The 16,029-nt window shown below is 46.6% G+C and overlaps 1 protein-coding gene across 4 annotated transcripts in view; it reads left to right on the forward strand.

Annotated features, from left to right (window-relative positions):
- Nucleotides 1-16,029, forward strand: part of ADAMTS6 (ADAM metallopeptidase with thrombospondin type 1 motif 6) — a 231,690-nt gene that overhangs the window by 106,556 nt on the left and 109,105 nt on the right. For all 4 annotated transcript variants that reach the window (XM_060235914.1, XM_060235915.1, XM_060235912.1 and 1 more), the window contains one exon: nt 3,766-3,907. In XM_060235914.1, coding sequence (XP_060091897.1) covers nt 3,766-3,907 — 142 coding nt within the window. The remainder of the gene's footprint in view (nt 1-3,765; nt 3,908-16,029) is intronic.

The raw sequence follows: 16,029 nt of genomic DNA on the forward strand, positions 1-16,029 counted from the left end.
GCAGTCTGACTTTTCCCCTTTGTTCTTGTATAGGGTGATGATGATTGCATCGCGAAAGTCCTGTGGTAATTTGCCTTGTTCCCAGCAGGTGACAAGTACTTTGTGAAGTGAGCTATGTAGTACTGTGCCCCCATGCTTCCAGATCTCTGGTGGAATTCCATCAACTCCTGCTGCCTTGCCACTTTTCAGTTGCTTGATGGCTTTAACATTCTCTTCTAGAGTGGGGATCTCATCCAACTCTGTTTTCACTGGTTGAAGTGGGGTGAGGTGAATTGCTGAATCTTGAACTACGCGGTTGGCACTGAAGAGAACCTGAAAATACTCCGACCACCGGTTCAATATGGATGCCTTGTCTGTGAGGAGCACTTGGCCGTCTGCACTATGCAAGGGACTCTGAGTCTGATATGATGGACCATATACTGCCTTCAGGGCTTCGTAGAACCCTCTTAAATCACCAGTGTCTGCACACAGCTGGGTTCTCTCAGCAAGCTTGGTCCACCACTCGTTCTGAATGTCTCGAAGCTTGCACTGGAGGTTGCTACATACAGCGCGAAAGGTTGCTTTTTTCCTAGGACAGGAGGGCTGAGCAAGATGTGCTTGGTAGGCAGATCTCTTTTTCGCCAGTAAATCTTGGATCTCTTGATTGTTCTCATCAAACCAGTCCTTGTTCTTCCTTGTGGAGAACCCGAGGACTTCTTCAGAGATCTGCAGGACAGTAGTTTTTAGGTGTTCCCAGAGTGCTTCTGGAGAAGGGTCTGTGGGGCAACTGGGGTCCTCAATTCTTGACTGGAGTTTTGCCTGGAAGGCAGCTTTAACTTCGGCTGACTGGAGACTGCCAACCTGAAACTTCCTCCGAGGGATACCTCCTCTCCTGGGTGTGGGTTTAAAGTGAAGACGGAGATTGCAGCGTACAAGACGATGATCCGTATGACATTCTGCACTGGGCATTACTCGGGTGTGTAAGACATCTCGAAGGTCTCTCTGGCGCACCAGAATGTAGTCGATAAGGTGCCAGTGCTTGGACCGTGGGTGCATCCAGGTTGTCTTCAGACTGTTCTTCTGCTGGAAGATAGTGCTGGTGATGGTGAGCTGGTGCTCCATGCAGAATTCTAGCAGGAGGCGCCCGTTGTCATTGCAGTTGCCAATGCCGTGTTTGCCAAGTACTCCTTTCCAGGCTTCCGAGTCTTTACCTACTCTGGCATTGAAGTCGCCAAGGATGATCACCTTGTCCTCTGTAGGGTTCTTCCGTACGAGGTTGTGTAGATCAGCATAGAACTTGTTCTTTTCTGCAGGATCTGCTTGAAGGGTTGGGGCATGCACACTGAAGAGTGTTGCATGCTGCTTGTTTTGAAGTGGGAGGCGCATGGACATGATGCGATCTGAGTGACCTGTTGGCAGGTTTTCGAGTTTGGAGGCAATGGAGTTCCTGACCATGAAGCCAACGCCAGAAAGGCGGCTCTCAGCCTTTGACTTACCAGACCAGTAGAGGGTATAGCCAGCACCGTGTTCTTGAAGACTACCTTCCTCAGGGAAACGGACCTCACTGAGAGCTGCTATGTCGATATTCAACCTGAGAAGTTCGTGGGCAACTAGAGCAGAGCGTCGTTCAGGGCGACCACTGTCTACTGTGTCAAGCATGGTTCTGATGTCCCAACACGCAAGCTTTAGTCTTTGCACACTTTGTGAGGCAGGTGCATGCCTTTTCTTTGTTGTTATTTTTTGACCGCAAGTAAGGATGCCCGTTGACCGCGGCTAGCCAACTGGGGTGGAGGAGACGAGCTTTGTTTAGGCCACCTTTTCTAGGCCCCTCTCCGTGTGGAGCAAGCAGTGCTGTCCCTAGATAAGGCTGCTTGGTCGTTCAGGGTGCTGCCGAAAAATGCTTTCGTCTCCGGGTTAGCATCAGGCGACCAATACCCTGAACCGCCTACATGCAGGATCGGGACTGCGGCTTCCAGTGGCACCTTCCACCTGCCATTTCGCCCCTTGCCCATCGCTGCAGGACTTGATGCGTTGTGGGTTGTGTATGTGGATATGCCCTTCAGGCCTGCTCAGAGGAATTTTTTAGGTGAAGCCCAGTGTGCGCGGTACTGGCTCCACCCTTTCACCTGGGGGTCATCTGCTATGGCCCAGTAAGCCGGGACGCCGGCAGCGAGTCCTCCAGGTGGTAGGTGTTACATTAACGAGCTCTATCTGCCCGGGTTTGATGTTAGAGTTTTCCTTCTCTTAGGCTGGCAAGGTTGGTGGGCCCAGCCTGCCCATCCGGTTATACCGCCAGACAATTCGGTTGCACCATGACATAGCAAACTCTGTTAAAAAACGGGGGGGACCAGCGAGAAGGTGTTGCTACGGATGCAGTAATGCAGGAGAGGCCATTGCAGTGACCATTGCAGTGACTATTTGGGGTACAAGCAGGCCAATCTACCATGTCTTCTGAATCTTCAGGCACATTCTACATGGATGCAGGCAGCATCAGCAGCATTCTGGAGGTGCACTCCCTTGGAGGACATCTGCAGAACAGCAACGTGGTCATCATCAGATACCTTTATCAAGCACTATTCTGTGGATATAAATGTGAGAATGGATTCAGCAGTTGGCAGAGCCAAGGAGAGCCTCTCCCCTGCAGAGCTCATTAAAGGCCATCTTCCTGCCTAATGGTCACATGCCCTGCATGTGAGAGCCAGTTTGGTGCAGTGGTTAAGTGTGTGGACTCTTACCTGGAAGAACTGGATTTGATTTCCCACTCCACATGCAACTGCTGGAGTGACCTTGGGTCAGCCATAACTCTTTCAGAGCTGCTCTGCTCAAGAGAAGTTATTGGAGAGCTCTCTTATCTCTGTGTACCTCACAGGGTGTGGGAAGAGGAAGGGAAAGGAAATTGTAAGCCACTCTGAGATTCTGAGTGAAGGGTAGGGTATTAATCCAATCTCTCCTCCCCCTCCTCCTTCACTGAAACCCTGCCTCCAAGGTGCACAGAATACTGAAGATGAAAATAATGTTGCACTTACTTGTAACTGTTGTTTGTTCATGTGTCTTCTGCGCAGGCACACATTCTCTCCCTCCTACCCAGCTGTGAGTTCATAGAATGCAGTTACATTCATGACACTCACATCAACTCAGGAAGACTGAGGAAAGGGGGGGGGGCTCCTCCCTGCAGAGCATGTGACCATTAGGCAGGAAGATGGCCTTTAATGAGCTCTGCAGGGGAGAGGCTTTCCTTGGAGTGTTAAAGAAATACCAGAGTAGCTATAAGAGATCCTTCAGTGGCTGGTTGATCTCTTATAGCTACTCTGGTGTTTCTTTAACACTCTTAAGGAGAGCCTCTCCCTTGCAAAGCTCATTAGAGGCTGTCTTCCCACCTAATGGTCACATGCTCTGCAGGGAGGCCCCCCTTTCCCTCAGTCTTCTTGAACTGCTGTGAGTGTCATGAATGTACCTGCATCCTATGAACTCACAGCATGGTAGGAGGGAGGGATTGTGTGCCTGCCCAGAAATCACTTCCATGAACAACAGTTACAGGTAAAGGCAACACTGTTTAATCAGTCTTGTGTATGTGAGATACATTGTAAGTTTTTAATGTTATAAAGTAGTACTGTAGTCAAAGAAAAAAGTTTACATTCTCTTAATTTCTTCCTAATTCTATATTTTAACCATGTCTATTTTACCTTACATATATTTGCTACATTATGTTCCACACAGAAACATGATATTTCAGCTATGATTATTTTAGTAATATTACTAATCCTTTTGATTCTTTATGTTGAACAGTTCAGGCCGTGGTACTTGCCTTGACAATGAGCCTCCCAAGCGTGACTTTCTTTATCCTGCTGTGGCCCCAGGTCAGGTGTATGATGCTGATGAGCAGTGTCGTTTCCAATATGGAGCAACATCCCGCCAGTGTAAATATGGGGTAAGAAGTCTTAATCCTTAAGCTAAGTATCTTGCTTAGCTATCTGTTATTAGTTATTCCTTCATTACATATTTAACTAGATGCAAAAAAGCAATGTCGTTTTTTATTAGTAATTTGCATAGAAATATAGGTTTAAATGAGGAATAAGAAGTACTTATGCTGCATCTTTTGCTTGAGTCATTTGTATATATTTTGCCCACAAATGTTTGCATAAGAATAAACTGAGCAATTTTCCTCCTTAAACCTGGTGACTAACTGACAGCTTCATTTAATCATACAATACAATCTTGGTACAATACAAGCATTAAGACCCATTCCTGATTCCTTGACGTTAGATGTAAAACTGCTGCTACTGCATAATAGACAGTGCTCATAAGATATTAAACTTCCAACTGCTAATATTGTGGCACTTCTTTCTATCCAAGTGCTAATATTGTGGCACTTCTTTCTGTTTCCCTTTTTAAACTCGGGTTTTAGTGATGCTGTGATCATATGAAAATTAACAATTCTCACTCATTTTTATTTCACGCTTACTGGTACTGAGTATTAGTAATGATAATCAGTCACACGGAGGAGAATTAGCGGTGTTTTATTTTCTGCTTAAGAGTACTTATTGTTATTGTTTATGAATAATACGAATTCAAAATAATTTGAAGGCACGTAGTTCAGAGCATTGATAGAGCAGTTTGTAGATGAAAACATCAGTTACATTGATTCTACAGTGTCAGTCATCTGCTGAGTATAAAAATTGTATTAAAAGTACATTTGCAGATATTTTGGTGCCAAGTTACATATTATTTTATATACTTTTAAAATAAAAAATTAAATTAAAATGTTTAGCCAAGCCTAAAAAAACTTTTAAAATAATTTACCTAATCACTTGCACTAATCACTTCTGTTAGAGATATAGTACAAAGGGAATTCATTTTTAATATCCCCAGGGTGACAAGTACAATATTATTCTTGGGACAGTATTATGACTCTTGGCAGCTCATATAGCAGTGGATTTAGAAGTTGTGTGTGGTTGGCTGTCTGACTGGTTGGGTCTCTCATTCTTGATGTCTCAGCAAAAGCCTTTATTATTTCTATTTAAGCTTCCATTCCTCACTCTCTTCTCCCCCCCATTATATCCAATCCACTCGGTTTCATACTCTTCTTTTTTCTTTTCCCTATAGATAATCATCCTATTTTTAGAGTGCATTCAGAATCTGAGGGTTTGTAGGTATCTAATTTCATGATGTGAATGTTTGAGGGATGTTATGTTTTAATTTGTGCTGAACACTTAGACTCTGGTCAGAGGTCACAAACAATACTCCCTCTAAGCTGTGAAGTCTTGTGAACAAACATTCTACTTATGAATTTTGTGAGCTACTGCATAAATTAGTTTGCTCTGGGGCTATTTTTCCTGAGAAGTAAAACTTGTGTGAGCTGGAGGCTAAAAAACTGTGAGCTAGCTCACGTGAACTCAGCTTAGAGGGAACACTGGTCACAAAATCCCAGGATTGTTTGTGACAAGAATGAGTCCTTGCACTTATGCACGATCCTCCCCTTATGGCTGGAGTCAAGATTGAAGACTTCCTGGTTTTAAAGAAACTATTTGTTGTGATATGCTTTAGTGAATTGTGGTTTGAGTCTTACCTACAAATCAGGATACAACCATAGTTTTGAATCCTAGTTTGTACACAGCAGATAACCCACAATTTTGATGTCAAAACAAATTGCCAATTCCATCAAACCAGAAAGTTTTCAGTGTTGGCTTTGTCACTGGAACTAGTCCATGTCATCTGAATACAGCTTCACTAATTTGCATATTCTATATTATGTGTTTGATGTTGTATAGTAATATTCAGTTCGTGGTCTGGGCAATTGGCACAGCTGTTCAAGGGCTTCTGAGTCCCTTCTTCCAACCTACAGTTCCTTGAGCAGCACTTTGACTGTGGTTTTATACCATAGTGATAGACAAAGTGAGAAAAAGAGTTGAACAGAATCAGCACCTGGTGAAAGGAGCTCTGTACGTCTTTGATGTTAAAACCATTTTTCTCAAGCTTCTGCTGTTCACCCTCCCTAAACCAACTTCAGGCATATTTTAACCAGGTGAGGGTGCAGAGATCTTTCCTGACTGCTAAGAAATCTGTGGAGTACAGTGAAAAAGGCAGAGATTCTTTTTGTGACAGTGCCCCCTATCCAGGGGGTGGAGAAGAGGGCTTACTTTGAACTCATGGTGGGTAGCTGTCAAGACGTGGAACTTCAAGTAAAGACGGATCATAGTGTTGTAACAATTAATCAATTTATTGAGAACAAACAGACAGCAGAGAGGCAGATTGAGTTTGATTGGGGCCAGCCTTTTCTACATTTCTAAAAGCAGGAAACAATACAGCCCTTTTCACGCCCCCAGAGACAGCCGGGTCTTCCCAGGGCTTTATCTCTTTCTCAGAGGAAGAGTCCTTGAAGATGTGGACTTCAAAGTCGCAGATGGCTTTTCGGCTAGGCGTGAGATTTCACTCTTTGCGGTTACAATATGTTTGGGGAAAGGGCACTTGCTATAGTTCTCAGGGTTAGTAAAGCAGAGTTCATATTAAGGCACATCATGGCGTTAGTCATGTCAAGCATTTCTAATCTACAATTCAGTTTCAGTAAGTTACACGTTTGACATACTGCCCCCCCTAAGCTCTTGCTCGGGGTTTGTCTGGGTGCAGTAGGTAAAACTTTTTCAACAGTTGAGGGGCTCGTAGGTCCTCCAATTTTACCCACTCATCACAGCTGGGGGGGAAAGTACTTCCAGCGAACCAGATAGTACAGGATCCCCCTTTGGACCCTGGAGTCCAGGATTTCTTGCACCTCATGGTGGCTCTGGCCCTCCACTTGAATAGGACGTGGCTCTGGAGGGCGGGGGTGCCAAAATGTGGGCCCAGGGTCCTTCCGAAGAAGACTGCAATGAAAAAGGGTGGATCTTACTAAACATCTTAGGCAGTTCCAATTCTACGGTAACCTGGTTGATGACACGTTTTATTTTGAATGGTCCCAAGAACTTGTATGCCAATTTACGACAAGTTTGGGGCAAAGGGAGATTCTTTGTAGATAGGAACACCGTTTCACCCACCTTGAACTCCCACTGGGGGGAGTGCTTTTTATCAAAATAGTCCTTGTAAGTCCTTTTGGCGTTTTCCAAGTTTTCTTGAATTATCCCCCACCCCTTTTTGATCCCTTCCCACCATTGTTGACATGAGCTGGGGGCTGGTGAGTCGTTCTGGGTAGGCAGTGAAGGGAATGGTTTTCCTTCATACCCGTAGACGATTTGGAAGGGGGAGGCTTTGGTGGAACTGTGGACGCTGTTATTATATCCGTACTCGGCAAAGGCCAGAAGCTCCACCCAATTGGTTTGTTGGTAGTTGACATAGCACCTTAGATACTGTTCTAGCAGCCCGTTAACCCTCTCTGTCTGTCCGTCGGTCTGAGGGTGATAGGCGGAACTCAGCCCCTGCTCCATTCCTGTTATTTTGCAAAACTCCCGCCAGAAGTTGGCAATGAATTGTGGCCCCCTGTCACTAATTACCTTTTCGGGGAATGAGTGGAGCCGTACCACGTGATGAAAGAATAGATGCGCTAGTTTCTTTGCAGTGGGGAGCTGTTTGCAGGGGATGAAGTGGGCTTGCTTGGAAAAAGTATCTACCACCACCAGGATTACAGTTTTGCCTTGGGAAGGGGGTAGCTCCACTATGAAGTCTAGGGAGACTACGGCCCAAGGGCGGGACGCCGTAGGAATAGGCTGGAGCAGCCCCGGAGTCCCCCCCCCTCCTTTTTGCCATGATGCAGTCCGGGCAGGAACCTACATATTCCAAAATATCCCTTTTCATCTGTGGCCACCAAAATTGCCGGCTCACTAGATGCAGGGTTTTCACATACCCAAAGTGTCCGGCTAGTTTGTTGCAATGGCAGTGCTGCAGTATTTCGGACTGGAGGCTCTGCGGCACATAGATTTTCCCTTGGTAGTACCAGTATCCCTTTTCCCCCTTCTCGACCCCGTCGGGGAGGTTTCCCGACTCTTTTTCTACTTCTTCTTTCAGTTTCCCCCCCCCCCCCGGGCCCTTCCGGATCGGTTTTCTTCCCTGATCTAGTTATTACCCCCCCCGAGATGGCTGAAGGGGGAATGAGGGAGTCTATTACTTCTTCCCTCTGACTCTCGTGCTGCAGCAGCCGCGAGAGCACATCGGCTAGAAAGTTTTTCGACCCGGGGATGTGCTTTAGCACAAAGTCAAATTTTGCGAAGAACCCCGCCCACCTGATTTGCTTGGCGGTTAGTTTCCTCCTTCCCGTTAGGGCCTCCAAGTTCTTATGATCGGTCCAAATTTCGAATGGTACCCTGGCCCCTTCTAACCAAGACCGCCAAGCTTTCAGTGCATAAGTTACAGCGAATGCCTCTTTGTCCCACACCGACCAGTTCCGCTGCTCATTGGAGAATTTCTTAGATATATAGGCGCATGGTTTGAGCCTCCCTTCCTCGTCTTTCTGCATTAATATTGCCCCTACGGCCACGTCGGAGGTGTCGCATTGCATCACGAAGGGTTTCAGCTCATCGGGGTGGGCTAGCACTGGTTCGCTAGTGAAAAGCCTTTTCAGCCTTTCGAAAGCGGCTTGGCACTCCGGTGTCCAGCACAAGCCCGCCCCGGGTCGCTTCGCCTCGGTTCCCTTCCCTTTAGTTTTTAGCAGCTCGGTTAGGGGCAATATCACCTGGGCGAACCCCTTTATGAACCCCCTGTAAAAGTTTGCGAACCCGATGAATGATTGCAGCTGGCGCCAGGTTCGAGGGGCCTCCCAATCTAGTACCGCTTGTATCTTTGCTGGGTCCATCGCTAAACCCTCCCCCGACACCCGGAACCCTAGGTAGTCCAGTTCCGTCTGATGGAACTCACACTTTGACAATTTGGCATACAACTTATGCTGGTATAAGGTTGTCAATACTTTCCGGACCAGGGGCACGTGAGATTTTAGGTCTTTTGAATAAATAATGATGTCATCAAGGTACACCACCACCCCCTTATACAGAAACTCCCGCAACACTTCATTTATAAAGTTCATGAAGACCCCTGGCGCCCCTTGTAAGCCAAATGGCATTACTAAGTATTCAAACTGTCCCATTGGTGTGTTGAAAGCTGTCTTCCACTCATCCCCCTCCTTGATTCTAACGCGGAAATAAGCGTCCCGGAGGTCGAGCTTGGTGAAAATTTTCCCTTCTAACACCATGCTAAGGAGGTCTTTTATCAGGGGGATGGGGTATGCGTTGGATATGGAAATCCCATTGATCCCCCTAAAATCCGTACAAAGTCTCAGGCTCCCGTCCTTCTTTTTCCGAAACAGGACAGGGGCGGTGTGGGGCGCCGTAGCGGGTCTGATAAATCCCTGTTTTAAATTCTTGTCGATGAACTTCCTAAGTTCCTCCTTCTCCACCCACCCCATGGAGTACAGTTTTGCCCGGGGAAGCTCTTGCCCCGGGATTAGTTCGATCGCACAGTCTGTGGGTCTATGGGGTGGCAGTTCGTTGGCTTCCTCTTCACTGAATGCTTGCTTCAGGTCCCGGTATTCCCGGGGGATCGACTTCACCTCCTCTACCGTGACGCAGACTTTTTTATTCCGCGGCGGTGGGTTTGGGCCCCACTCCTCCCTCCAGTGGTGGTGGGTGCACTGCCAGTCCGTAAAGTCAATGGTGTGGGGCCCCCATTGGATATCGGGCTGGTGCCTGGCTAGCCAACCCACTCCCACCACCACATCGAAGGTGGAGGAGGGGGCTATCACAAAAATTTCGATTCCCCAGTGCTGTCTAGTCCCCACCGGCACCTCCTGCGTCTTTTCCGTGCACGGCTCCCCCTTCATTGTCGTCCCATCCATTTGTTCAAATTGGATGGGTTGAGGGAGGGGGGTTCTAGCCAACCCAAGGGCTTCTACCAGGCGGGGGGTGATTATTTTCCTGGTGCACCCTGAATCTATTAGGGCTCGGGTATGCATGAATCTCTTTAGATTAGGGTTTAGGAGAGTCACTTGTATAAACATCAGTTCTCCCGTTATGCTCACTGTGATTGGTGCCAGTGGTTTCACGACCTGCGTCTTGACACCCATCAGTGCAGGTCGCTGTCGTTTCCCGCCGGCTCGACGTCCCACAACTCTTCGCTGGAGTCCTCGATGGTCATAATATCCTCGTCAATCGCCACCGACGTGGCGACGTTGCCCCGACTGGGCTCTTTAGGCCTTCCTCCTCCCTTTTTCGGGGCGCTCACCGGAGCCTTCGCTAGGGGAGGGGTGGGTTGCAATTTCTCTGGACAGTTGGCGGCTAAGTGCCCGGGGTCCCCACATCAAAAGCATCTTCTCCCCGCGCCCGGGGTGGAGCTCGCCGCGGGGCTCGGGGTCTTTTTCACCTCTGGCTTGGTGGGGGTCTTGAGGATTCGCACCCCTTTCCCGCTAGTTTGTTGCTGGCTGCGCATTATCACATGTTGCAGGCTTATCTCGACTTCACCCGCCAACTGGATCCACCCCACGAGCATTTCGGGCTGGCCCTGGGTGTAGCAGCGGTCGAGGACGCTTGCGTTGAGGCCATTCATGAGCGCCTCGTATTTCATGCGCTCGCTCCAGCCCCTCACCTTTGAGCAGAGGGACTGAAATTCCGCTGCATACTCCCGGATCGACCTCGGCCCTTGTTCAATCTTGCACAGTTGGGCTAGTGCTTTTGTTTCTTGCAACGGGTCCCCGAACTGGCAGAGCATGGCCTGTAGAAACTCATACACAGACACCAACGCGGGGCCCCGCGCAGCGTAGAGGCTAACGAACCATTTTCTGGCTTGGAGGCCAGGTAGTCCACTCGGCTGGCCTCGGTGGGGAAGGTCACCCCCCAATGGGTCATGAAGCTGTTGCACTGGATCGTGAAGTACTCCACCTCGTCCGGATCCCCGTCGAAGGTGATCTGGAGTTCCCTTCCCCTCGCGCCATCCCACGGAGCTGGCGCAGGTGGTGGCGCAGGTCCCCCTGGTCGAGCGGGTGCCGGTGGCAGGGCGAGCACCGGCTGTACTGGTTGTGCAGGCGTGTCCGGCGACCCCGCTGGGGTTTCCGGTTCATCTCTGGGCCCCTCGCCTGGTCCTCCCCCGGGTGGCCCCCTGGGCTCTTCTCTGCGGATGGCCCCGACCTGTCTCCGGATCGCGTCCAGTTGCTCCTGGATCTCTCGGGTGATCTGGAGATGGCTGGATTGGACCTCGTTTTGGATCTCCCTGGCCCAAAGGAGCATCTCGCTGCGTAGTAGCTGCAGGTCCTCGCCCCGCGTGGTCTCTCTCCTTCCTCTTCTTCCCCGCTTCTCCCCGCGGTGGCATCTCCTCCTTCGGCCCTGGTCAGTAGTGCCGTGTAGTGCCCTACCGCCTTGTCCATTAACGCTGTGGAGGTCCGTGGCTTCCACTGCTTCGGGGTGTAGAGCAGGGTCGAGAAGTGCGTTGGCGACTTAACTTTCCTCCGCACTACCGTCACTCCCTTCGGGATAGTTGGTTCTTCAATCGGTTCAGTGGGCTCTCCATTATCTGGCGTCTTGGCGGCCATCCAGCCGAAGTTTCCAGTTCGGATAACCTCCGGAGTGATCAAACTCAAAATGTCAAGACGAGGAACTTCAAGTAAAGACGGATCATAGTGTTGTAACAATTAATCCATTTATTGAGAACAAACAGTCAGCAGAGAGGCAGATTGAGTTTGATACCAGCCCAAGGTTGGGGCCAGCCTTTTCTACATTTCTAAAAGCAGGAAACAATACAGCCCTTTTCACACACCCAGAGACAGCCGGGTCTTCCCAGGGCTTTATCTCTTTCTCAGAGGAAGAGTCCTTGAAGATGTGGACTTCAAAGCCACAGATGGCTTTTCGGCTAGGCATGAGATTTCACTCTGCGGTTACAATATGCTTGGGGAAAGGGCACTTGCTACAGTTCTCAGGGTTAGTAAAGCAGAGTTCATATTAAGGCACATCATGGCATTAGTCATGTCAAGCATTTCTAATCTACAATTCAGTTTCAGTAAGTTACATGTTTGACAGTAGCTGCAAAAGGAGCATTTCCTTTCTTCATGTGCTGTTTACTTAGTGTTTTCTGCCTCAAGTCTGCTTTCTTACTTTGCTTTGTGCCTACCAGTATCAGAGCTCTGCTTTGAATGAGAGCTACAGAAGCAGCTAATTGCCTCTGGAGTGCTAGCACTCCTTCTGTGTTGTCTGTTAGCTTATCTCATACAGCCAACAAGAAGCACCTAGTTTACAATTGGAGAACTTAGGGTTCACAAGCGGAGAACAGAATATCTTGCTGTAATTTCACTTCTGTTATCTAGGAATGTTATTTTAAAAGTATGTGTGTCTGCTTCATTCATGTTGCAATTCCTGCACATTAATCTTTGTGGGCATTTCCATGAATGCCACATGTATATGATTATGTGGGATGTTTCTTCATGCATGTAAGCTTCATGTACACTGTGAAACCATGGCCAAAATAACTCCTGTGTAGGATTTCTGTGTTTTATGCCAGAGCATTTGGTCATGCCAAATTGTGGAATCAATCCAAATCTCTTCATTTGACAAGAGTGTTTCTGAACAAGAATTATACAAATCTCTTTACATCCTTATACATTATACAAAGTTCTGGTCGCCGCACCTCAAAAAGGATATTATAGCATTGGAGAAAGTCCAGAGAAGGGCAACTAGAATGATTAAAGGGCTGGAGCACTTTCCCTATGAAGAAAGGTTGAAACGCTTGGGACTCTTTAGCTTGGAGAAACGTCGACTGCGGGTGACATGATAAAAGTTTACAAGATAATGCATGGGATGGAGAAAGTAGAGAAAGAAGTACTTTTCTCCCTTTCTCACAATACAAGAACTCGTGGGCATTCGATGAAATTGCTGAGCAGAAAGGTTAAAACGGATAAAAGGAAGTACTTCTTCACCCAAAGGGTGATTAACATGTGGAATTCACTGCCACAGGAGGTGGTGGCGGCCACAAGTATAGCCACCTTCAAGAAGGGTTTAGATAAATATATGGAGCACAGGTCCATCAATGGCTATTAGCCACAGTGTATGTGTGTATATAAAATTTTTTGCCACTGTGTGACACAGAGTGTTGGACTTGATGGGCCATTGGCCTGATCCAACATGGCTTCTCTTATGTTCTTATGTTCTTATCCTTGTTAGCTTAATAAAATCGTAGGGGTTTTTTCAGTTTTATTGTGTACATATCTTGTAGTGAGTCTTGTGTTCATATATATCCCAAATTAAAAATCTTCAGAAGTTATTACAATAAATGCCCATGCAATTGTAGTTGATAATTTGAATTATAATAAATTAATAGGCTCTACCATCTCAAAATGGCCAAAAAACACATAAAATTTGCATTATCTTTAATTAGGGATTAGATGCCCAATGAATACAGTGTAAATTGTGCATAGGCAACTGGCAGTCCACAGTCTTGCTCATCATCCTAACTAAAAGCCACTTGTCCTGCAGTTTCTTATATTGATCATCCTTGTTGCTCTTTTCTTCACCTGCAACATTCTGTCCACATGCTTTCCGGAGGCCTCAATTAAAGAAGAGCGTAGACAGAACGGAGCAGGCGCAGAGGAGAGTGACAAAGATGATCAGGGGCCAGGAGACCAAGCCCTATGTGGATTTGGGAATGTTCAGTCTGGAGGAGAGGAGGTTGAATGAAGGAGGACATGATTGAGGAAGGGCTGTTACTTAGAGGAGGGCAGGGAGCTGTTCTTGTTGGCAGTGAAGGACAAGACTCGCAACAGTGGGTTTAATTAAGGGCAGGAAGGTATTGGCTGGCTATTGGGAAAACCTTTTTTACAGTAAGAGTTGTTCAACAGCATATAATCAGCTACCTAGGGAGGTGGTGAGCTCTCACTGACAGTCTTTAAGCAGTGGCTGAACAAACACTTGTCAAGGATGCTTTAGGCAGATCCTGCATTGAGCAGGGGGTTGGGCTCAGTGTCCTGTATGACCCCTTCTAACTCTGTGATTCTATGATTGTTGGTGAGCCAGTTTAGTGTAGTGGTTAAGTGTGCAGACTCTTATCTGGGAGAACTGGGTTAGATTCCCCACTCCTCCACTTGCACCTGCTGGATTGGCCTTGGGTCAGCCATAGCTCTGGCAGAGGTTATCCTTGAAAGGACAACTGCTGTGAGAGTCCTCTCTGCCCCACCCACCTCACATTATGACATATTTAGAAGTGTGGGGGAGGAATATAAAGGAGATTGTGAGCCGCTCTGAGACTCTTAAGTGGAGTGCGAAATACAAATCCAATGTCGTTGTCGTCTTCTTCTTGCTTTATTCTGAAATGAACTTATTCCCAGAAAGGAGGGAGAAGAAATAGAGGGACAGTCACTAGATAACTTGCATCACTTGCAAGCAGGAAGAAATAGGAATGCTTAAATTATTGGTAGGCAAACATGCATGTGACCCTCATAATTTGGACCATCTATGTTCCATAAACGAGACTAATGTTGGTATCCAGGCTTTAAGCCAACATCATGTTCTAGTGCTATCACAGCACAGCAGTATTGAATAACCAATCAGTTGCTTACTTACTACAAAGAGAAATCGTTGGGAAAATGTAAGGGCTTCCTTGGGAGAGAATATTTGGCACACATGCTGTGTTTAGTGGAGTAATGTTCCTTCCTTCCTGACCCTGGAGGTCCCTTCCAACTCTATGATTCTATATAGTGGAAGGCAACTGGTGGAAATAGAGTGGCTTATTGCTCTCCATTGAAAGTGGGGTGGACTATTGGCCTTGTAGCCAGATTTAAACCCTAATTAGTTAATGATGACAGGCATAGTTAAAGAATACAAGATTATACATTATGACAACCTATGTTGTTGTGCTGCTGTTGCCTCCTGTGTCTGAACATTGTTGCTACTGCTACCACCCCCATCCAGGAGCCCAAGAAGATAACCAGAAATGGAGACTGAAGTATAACTAGACTGCTTTTAAAAAGGTGTGGTAATAAGGAGAAGTAAAATGGATTATCTCCTCAAGCTCCCAGATGCAGTTGGGCGTGTGGGCATATGGGCAGAATGTGAAGTTGCTTTCCCCCCCCCCCTCCAAATCTATTAAGTAAGGCAGGAGCTTCAGGTCATTTCATTAGAGAGCCAGCCCTGAAGCAAATAGTTCAGTCCTACCCTCCTTTGTACAAAAGGAGCTAAGATTTATCTACAGATCCTAGTTATATCTTCCAGCAGATTAATTCACAGGAAAACTAGAAAAGGTAGTTTGGCCGTTAACATTATACATGTTTTTTAATTTTTTTTTAATGTTAAAAAAATAACATTCAGCTGTTCATTGGTTATCACTTCTCTTTCCTTATTAAAATTTTTCCTTTTGAAAATTTCATCTGTTTGTTTGTAGGAAAAGTTACTGCATAGACAACTGTTTAATTGTATTTATAAGTTACCATCCTTTCATTCCTATTTTCTCTATCTTCTCCCCATTCTCGTTTCTCTTCTTACATACATAATATATATTCAATGTATGATAGTGGCAGGATTGTATCTATATGTTTTTTGAGGGGGAGGCAAAATTAAAAAATGATGCCCCCTTATTGACCCATTTCATTATGAACACATTTAGAAGTGTTCAGAACCTTGTGCTGAGTTCCTGCAGTTATTTTCTCCTCCACATCAACCATTCCAATCTGTGGTTGGGTAGAGAAATTCCTGTACACATGTAGAGAAATTGATCCAGGAAATACAACTGCACTGCGTTTGCAGTAGTGGTGGGGGGACTGCCATAGTTATAAATGTTACTCTGGTTGTATCTTTTGCTACATTTTTTCCTCATGATCATAGGCATGTATAAATCCTTAAACATTTGTAGACACTTTTTGTGTTCACTGCTGTATAAATACTAGTACAGAAGCACTAGAATGGAGTTTACAGTTAATTTGAATATTATCAAAGATTTCAGGTTTTCACGGCTGGTAACATCATTAGGGTTTGTAGAATCTTTCGGGATCAAGTGCCGTGTTCTACTGGAGAAAGTTTTCCTTCCAGACGTTTCGTTCTCAGCTGCGGAGAACATCCTCAGTGGCGTTGCAGCCGGAGCAGGCGCTCAGACCTTCTTGGCTGC

This window comes from Heteronotia binoei, chromosome 4 (assembly GCF_032191835.1).
Source record: "Heteronotia binoei isolate CCM8104 ecotype False Entrance Well chromosome 4, APGP_CSIRO_Hbin_v1, whole genome shotgun sequence".
Lineage (NCBI taxonomy): Eukaryota > Metazoa > Chordata > Lepidosauria > Squamata > Gekkonidae > Heteronotia > Heteronotia binoei.